The 8,033-nt window shown below is 39.9% G+C and overlaps 1 protein-coding gene across 1 annotated transcript; it reads left to right on the plus strand.

The window, feature by feature from the left end:
• Positions 1-94: 94 nt before the first annotated feature.
• On the plus strand, positions 95-7,132 carry LZIC (leucine zipper and CTNNBIP1 domain containing). Its single transcript, XM_009865607.1, has 6 exons — positions 95-241; positions 1,324-1,459; positions 2,671-2,769; positions 3,440-3,535; positions 5,263-5,344; positions 6,746-7,132. Exons 1-6 carry the CDS (start codon positions 141-143, stop codon positions 6,802-6,804), a joined length of 573 nt encoding a protein of 190 aa, XP_009863909.1. The 5' UTR covers positions 95-140; the 3' UTR covers positions 6,805-7,132.
• The last annotated feature ends 901 nt before the right edge of the window (positions 7,133-8,033 follow it).

Here is an 8,033-nt window from a genome sequence, read left to right on the forward strand (position 1 = left end):
TTCAGTGAGACACTCCATCATCATCATAATTTTCTTGGCACTTGGAACGTTTTAAAGCAAGTTGTTGATAACAACAATAAAATGTGCTTTCTGCTAGGAGTGTCATGTAACAACTTCAAATTTTCATAGGAAAACAGAAAATGGCTTCAAGAGGAACAACAGAGACCAGTAAACTAAAACAAAACTTGGAAGAGCAGTTGGATAGATTAATGCAGCAGCTTCAAGATCTAGAGGAATGCAGGTAATAAAAATAGATGCTTTCCTCACATATGATAATAGTTTTCTTCAATGTTTGGTAGAAGAATGTAGTACCTTTCAAAAAACTTAAGACTTTGCTTATTTTGTGTTTTGCTGTGGCTTTGTGTCTGTTAAATTAGGTAGGAAGTTTGTGTTAGGTGGTAAAAATTATTTTAGAAGCCTTTTTTTCATTAAGATTATTTATCGTCTTCTTGAGGAAACTGTGGGCAGAAATACTCATTACTATTTGCTTTGAAATTTTGTATTCCAGTATGACTTCAACTTTCAGTAGCCGTGAGCAGAATTCACAGCTTTTCATAGGGGCTTTTTAACAGCAGTTAGTAAATAGCTTTTGCATCTGTCTTGTCTTACGAGTACAAATGTTTGTTTCTGCGGTTATTTTATTAGTCTGTCCAACATTTTCATGTGATGTGTTTCATGTGATTTTGTGTTAGTTTTTTTGTGGGCTAATAAAATTTGAGACAGACTGAGTTATCAAGGGAAAAGTGAATTTCTGTTTCAGTATCTGCACTTAGACATCCTGTGTGGTTTTAGGTGCTTTCTCTGGCTATTCCAACTTGTCCAAGCGGTACTTATTTTTTTCAAGAGCAAGTATAACTGCTGAAGGTTGGTAGTGCTGTTCTTTGAACTGGGCAGGGATCAGTTATTCCTGAACAACTCGATGGGTTGGGTGAGGAGATAGGCTTCTCAGATAATTTTGTTTGCCGTAACTTTGAGCAAGACAATCTCATTGCAGATGTTTATTGAGAACCAAGATACTCTTTTAAATATTGTACCAAGTGTTGAGTAACTCTCGTAGTCGTTGGGGCCGTTTTAATCCAAGTGAGTTCTTACAAGCGACACAGGTGCATGGGTGGCTGGGAGGTGGTGCAAACCCAGGGAAACCATGTATGCATTAGCTAAATAAGAGCTAGGAGTGCTAGGGCAGAATAATCTGAAATGATGTGGGTGTTTTGGTTGCTGTCAGCGGAAGCGTGCTTCGTGATGCTCCCTGATGTCCTTTTCTCCATGTTACATCTCAGGTTTAATCCTATGAATTAATGTGTCTTCTTGGGTCCTCTTTAGAGAGGAGCTTGATGCAGATGAGTATGAAGAGACCAAAAAAGAAACTCTAGAACAGCTGAGTGAGATCAATGACTCCCTGAAGAAGATTATGTCTGGAGATATGACTTTGGTGGACGAGCTCAGTGGGATGCAACTGGTAAGGAAGATGCGTAACTAAAAGTAGATCACGTTTTGGCTGGATTCAGTGAAACTGAAAATAAGTACAAGTGGTTCATTTTAATTTTTAGACAGGCCTAGATCTGTGTATCTAGTGTTCTTATTATATATGTGTACATGTGAAAACTTGGTCAATAGTCTTCATTTTAAAAGGAAGAAAAACTGCTGAAGAGTTATAACCATAACACTGTAGAAGAAACTGTGGCAAATTTCAGGGACTAAATATGTTAGCTCCTTAATGTTAGAAAATAACATAAAATAATACAAATTAATATGAAAGGTGTGAAGGACAATCTGGAACAAGATATATTATGAGAAAAAAGTGCATGTGTCTTTGTTAAAAAGCATGAAAATAGCATTTCTTCTGCTGCTACTGTTTATTTGTGTTTCAGATTCATACCAGTCCAGATGAAAAGGCTGCAGAAGTGACTGTAACTTTTAAGTTCTTTTAGTGGATTGATCTTATTTTATGCTGACTTTCAAACTTGTGATCCATTTTCTTTCTTTTCAACAGTCAGGGCATCCCTTGTTCCTTCCAAGCCCTATGTTTTAGGGTTTTGTTTCCAGAGGCATCATGGTTTGTTCAAACATAACTGTGGTGAGATTTAATCATAATAGTTCCGATACTCTGTAGAGGGTTTTGACTAGCAGTAGGAGATTTACCTCATCATTTACTTTCTGCTTACCCTTAGGAGAGCTGTAATCATCAGTGTGGGCATTAAAACTGCTATAGATAGCCATAATTTTGAATGAGTAGCAGTCTTAGAACATCCACTTGTGATGTGCTCATATCAGGAAGATGTTGGAAATTATTTGCCTGATCCAGTCAAGAGGTGGCATCCCTGGTGGCAGGGAGGCTGGAATAAAATGATCTCTAAGGTCCCTTCCAGCTTAGGCCATTCTATGATTCTATAATTCTATTCGAAATTAAGACTTGGACTGTAATGAAAAGTTGCACAGCTCTTTCACAGTGTAGTTGCCTTGGTCAGTGGGTTTTTCAAGCTGTTGTATAAAGGTTATATATATTTTTTTCATCTCACTGCTGTTTTGCAAGAGAATAACAAAAGTAAAGCTCTGTATCAAATGATGCAGAGGACACTAATGACGCTTTCCAGCCTTCATTAATCTTTTGGTGCTGTTATAGTTTGTGGCTGCTATTAATTTTGGTTGTTCTTGCTCTTTTCCTTGTAGGCAATACAAGCAGCCATCAGCCAAGCATTTAAAACTCCAGAAGTCATTAGAATGTTTGCAAAGAAGCAACCAAGACAATTGAGGACGAGGTTGGCAGAGGTGAAGTTTTCTGTTTTACTGTAAAAAGACGTTTATTTGAGCTAGACTGATTTAAATACGTAGTGATTGCAAGGAGACCACCACATGTGTTAGAAAACTTGGTGGCAGCATCATGAGGAAATAGAGAAGTTCTGGTTTAGAATTTGTCGGTTGTAAATGTTATTGAGTCAATGGAGACAGCAATGTGTATTTCCTGAATTATTTTCTGTCCTGCTGCATCAAAACAAAAATGTGGTTAACAGCTACTGAACTGAGTCTTAGCTGGAAATAGAAAATCTGAAGAGTATGAATCTGTGATTGTATTGAGGGGCTGGAGAGTGCACTCAGTGTTTGAGATCTAGACTAAACTTGAGTTTCGGATAAAGTGAAAAGACATGTGACTCCTCCATGTATCATTGATGTATGAATCCATAATTTTGAATGAGTAGCAGTCTTTTTAAAAAAAAATTCAAGCTTGGAGAGGTCAAGTATGCTGAGGTTAGGTGCAAAGAGTTATTTCCAGAATCTTCAGAAAAACTTCAGAGCCGTCTTTTAAATTATTATACTCTTACTTTCGTGGGTACTGTGTTTACTGATGATATTTTAGGCTGTTGGGGTACTTATGCCTTGGTGTTGAGTGAATCTAATGAGAAGCTTATATATTTTGACTTATTTTCCCCCCGGTATACAGATGGACCGAGACTTAATGGTTGGGAAGTTGGGACGAGACCTCTACACGCAGCAGAAGGTGGAAATCCTGACTGCCCTCAGAAAGCTTGGGGAGAAGGTGAGGTGTTGGTGTGATCGTTAGGTGAGCAGAGATTTCTGTCTGTATATTGAAGAGGAATTTGAAATCATTAAAGTAAGAAATTACAACCTTTATGAGCAAATGAAAATGCAGCTTGCTTTTGTAGTATGTAAATGTCCTTCTATTTTAATGCTGAGCTTTCTGAAGCACTGGCTACTGGGCATATATCAAATAGCATTGTACATTTATATAAGGCTGTTTCTACTTCAAAATTCCTTCTTTGTTGAATGAATCACATACAAGCTGGTACTAGTTGATACTTACAAATGCTACAAAACAAGTCTTCTGGTGGCTAACTGCCACCTGTCCACCCGGCAGGAGCTACGCTTTCGACATACCTTGAGCTTTACTTGCTTTTTTATTGGTCTTAATACCTACTCTTGATGCGAGATAAATAAATTAGAGATGAGTGACAACCTGATTGTTGCCTCAGTGAGAACATCAGTGGCAGAACAATCTCGGGTTTTTACCACTAGAGGGGGGAAGAGAAGCTGCTATTTTGTTTTGTTGACGGTATCTGAAGAAAATGTTTCTCTGTACTTAAACTTTCTTAGGAAATGGGGGAATGTAATGGAAAAGATCAAGCGCAGTACTTAAAGGAGCTCCTTCCAAGTAGATAATGTTAACAGATGCTGTCCCTCAGAGTTTTTTTATTGTTTGTCAATGAAAAAAGTGTTTTGGAAATACATTAAAAGGCTAGTTAAGATTTTAAACTGAATGAATGAAGATATCTGATCCTCCTGGCACAACTTCCTTGGGTTGCTTCAGACAAGGCACTTTACCACACACTGACCTAACCTCTTTATCTTTTCAAGTGATCCATAACGTACTTCACAGAGGGCTTGCTAGGAGAGCAGCTGTTCTGAATAGTACATGTTAGATGTTTGTCAGCACAGTGCTGCAAAATATGAAGTAATTAGACACTTGCTTACAAAGCACAGCAAAGGCAGGTAACCTGTACTTTTTCCTTCGTTCCGTAATTCCAAATCCTTGTTCCTGATCTTTATATTTTTAATCAACTGTTGCAAACACTGTGGACACTTTGACATACTTACGCTTTGCTTTAATAATGGTATACATCTGAGGCTACTTAAGTGAGTGAGTTCTAATTTAGAATATCTGAATCTTCCAAATGTAGGTTACTACTTCATTATTGTAAATATTTTATGGGCATCTGTCACAAGGCTTCGGAGCACACACATAAAAGCGAAATATACATGTGCAAATGTCACTTTAAAGGATGAGAACCATTTCTAGGTCATTGACTCTTAATGTGGTCAGAGCTGGTGGTAACTGCATATTTTTGCTCTCCTCAGTAGATGATATGAAGTGAGCTTAGATCTTAGCTCATTATTGTATTGACTACATGGCAAAAATGTGACTGATGTCCTTTACATAGTTTTGATATAAGGGTGGAGTGTGACCTTTTCATCAAAAATGATCGCTGGAGGTCGGCTTGAAACTTTATGGCACATGTCGAGGCATGTCTGATGTTGCATCTGCTGCCTTTCCTGGGCTGAGAGAAAATTCAGTGGCAGGGAGGTAGCTTGCAGTTTGGCTTTTAATATGGTAAATAACGCTGGCAGTTAAAAACTGACAGTTGCTGTAACCTGATGCAGTTCATGTATATGCCTGTGTAGATGGTGGGAATATTGATGGTGAAGGTATGAAGTTCACAGCTGTGGCCTTTTATTTTTTTTATGTAGCTCACTCCAGATGAGGAGACGTTCTTTTCAGCAAATGCTGGTGCAGCCCTGAGCCAGTTTGAGAGAGTCTCCACTGACCTCGGTAAGTTGTCATTCATATAACTTCCAATTTCATTGCCTCATTGAACACTGATCAATAGAAATACCTGTAATTCCCCTATGAAAGAGAAAATAGAAACGAAAGATTCCTATCATTAAATGCTGATATACATTTTTGTGTTTTATTAGCAATGAAACTGATACCCTCTCCATCAGGAAAAATTAGCGCAGCAAATAAATCCAGTGCCAAGTGCTCATAAAATGCCAAGCACTGCCCATAATGCTGAAGGATTGAATGATCTGTCTCAAACAGACATACTGCTCTTGACAGATCTTTTTTGCATTAATGACTCTCTTCAGGAGAGCCTTTTCCTCTGCTTGATGCACAGAATTCAGCAGTCACTGGCACATTGTCAAAATACAGCTTTAAAGCACTCTTCTTGCCGTGGTTGTCATAACTCTAATCACATTGACAAGACCAAAAGTTCAGTGGTAATGTGCACTAAATAAGCAAAACCGTTCATTCTGGCATCACAGCTAGAACTGTGATGAAAGAGCTATGAATGGCAGGAACATGCCAGACTAGGTCAGGGTACAAATAAACTGTCTCTGTGACCTACCTGTCCATGCTCCTCTTCCCGGGGGTGTAAGCAAGGTGTTCAGAAGGAGACTTTGTTAGAAGCTTGCTCTGTGTGTGGTGGGTTGACCCTGGCTGGCCACCCCATGCCCACCAAGCTGCTCTCATTCTCCTCAGCAGGACAGGGAGCAAATAAAATTGCATAGGTAAAGGCAATTTAATAAAGCAAAGGCTGTGCACAGAAGCAAAGGGAAACAAACAGATTTGTTCTCTACTTTGCATCAGCAGGTGATGTCCAAGCATTTTCTGGGCAGTAGGGCCTCAGTATGTGTAGCAGTTCCTTTGGAGGACAAATGCCTTGATAACAAATCCCCCATCTCCTCCTTTCTCTGAGCTTTTACTGCTGAGCCTGGTGCCGTATGGGATGGAGTATCCCTCTGCTCAGTTGGGGTCAGCTCTCCTGGCTCTGTGCCCTCCCAACCTCTCACCCAACCCAAGCCTACTGGTCTTTGAGGGCAAGACAGCCTCCGTGCTGCTCAGCAGTGGCCAAAACACGGGTGTGTTACCCGCACCCTTGTAGCTATAAATACAAAGTGCAGAGCTGTGAGAGCTGCTGTGGGGAAAGTTAACTTGGTCCCAGCCTGACCCAATACAACCTGTCAAGCCAGTATGTCTCCTTGGATTTTGGGGGTGCTTTTTTGTTTTTTTTTGGTGGGATTTTTTTTTTCCAAATTACATCAGCTGTTCTAGTTTCCAAAATGTAGGTTTGATTCCTTTTGATATCAGATGTTAAGCTTGATTTGAATTGTATATAGGAAATTCACAATTTGTGCTAATACTTACTGAAAATGTTTTTTCCTCTCACAGGATCAGGAGACAAAGTCTTTGCTCTAGCAAGTTTTGAAGTAGAAAAGGCAAAACAATGAAGAGGTGCGTGAGGCTTGTGTCTCTCCAGTTATCAGCAGCACTGGACTTCTGTCATATTGCATTTGTTTTTCTATTTCTAACATGCTGAAAAAAAACAGAGCAAAACAAAAAACCTAAACCTCTTGGGTTCTTAACCAGAAGATACGAAGTCAACAGCCTTAAGTGCACTTTGGATCCTTGGTGTCTGTACCCCTTAGTAACATAAGCTCTGAGGCTGAACACTAAGTGGTACTCTAAAAACTAAAGCATGGTATGATGGTCTTTGGAAAGAATTTTGAACTCTTCTGAATATGTATTTCTCTAACTATTAAAACGTAGTCTTTTTGCATGTGGTTGTAGCGAGCAGATCTTTTTCAGGAGCAGTCCCAGAGAGCGAGTGGCTTTCCAGGCGATTCCTCACGTTGCTCTGAAGTTGTCTTAATTTTTGTCTGGGCTCCCGACTAAGCAGTTAGCACTAGGACTGCACTGAAGCTTTGAAAAATTGATGTAGTTCATTTGAAATGCCATCTTTCTACAAACTGTTTGCAGAAGAACCCAAAAGAGCCGGTCTGCTGGTCGTTGGCCCTCAGCTGCTGTTTGCCGTGCCCGTGAATGAGCACCACTGTGTCCTCGCCTTGACTGACAGACAATGGAAGCCCTGTAGGGAGGCTTCTGGAGTAATTTAACCTCCGTATTTAAATGACAGGGAATTGCTAGAAAATGGCAATGAGAAGCCCTTTCTGTGACCTTTTATTGGAGCTCTGGGTGTATGACTACAGGCTACCATTATTTCCAGGATTTCTGAGGTAGCATGAAATAGCTCGCGAGTAGAAACAGGTTTAAAATCGGGGGAAATCTCTCGTTACAGCATCGGTGCAAGTGCTGCCCAGTCTATTTATCAGATGGGGATGCTGGGAAGCGGGGAGGGTCTGTCTGTCTCCTCAGAGAAGTTGGAATTCTGAATAGTCTCAGAGTGTCAGAGGATTTAAAATCCCGTATTGTTGAATTTTTAGCTCCTGAGTGTGGAGAAACTAGTTGGGACTCTAGATCTGTGTTTAACTTCCTGATAAACGCTTTGTAAAAGCAGTATTAGGGAGCTTGTTCTGGAAGTACTGGCTGCTTCAGGCTGCAGTGCAGTGCTTGTTAGCGTTTTGTCTGAGCTGGCTGGAGGCTTGCACTGAGAATTTTTTCAGCTTGAGAAATGTGCATTTCAGGTCTGCTTTGGTATACAGGTGCTGATCTAATGATA

Source organism: Apaloderma vittatum, unplaced genomic scaffold, assembly GCF_000703405.1.
Source record: "Apaloderma vittatum isolate BGI_N311 unplaced genomic scaffold, ASM70340v1 scaffold38612, whole genome shotgun sequence".
NCBI classification, from domain to species: Eukaryota; Metazoa; Chordata; class Aves; order Trogoniformes; family Trogonidae; genus Apaloderma; species Apaloderma vittatum.

Coding starts and splice junctions, on each gene's coding strand:
- LZIC (XM_009865607.1), top strand. CDS start 141: ATGGCTTCAAGAGGAACAACAGAGACCAGTAAACTAAAACAAAACTTG. Junction 3,536..5,262: donor TCAGAAAGCTTGGGGAGAAG/GTGAGGTGTTGG, acceptor TTTTTTATGTAG/CTCACTCCAGATGAGGAGAC. Junction 5,345..6,745: donor GAGAGTCTCCACTGACCTCG/GTAAGTTGTCAT, acceptor TTCCTCTCACAG/GATCAGGAGACAAAGTCTTT.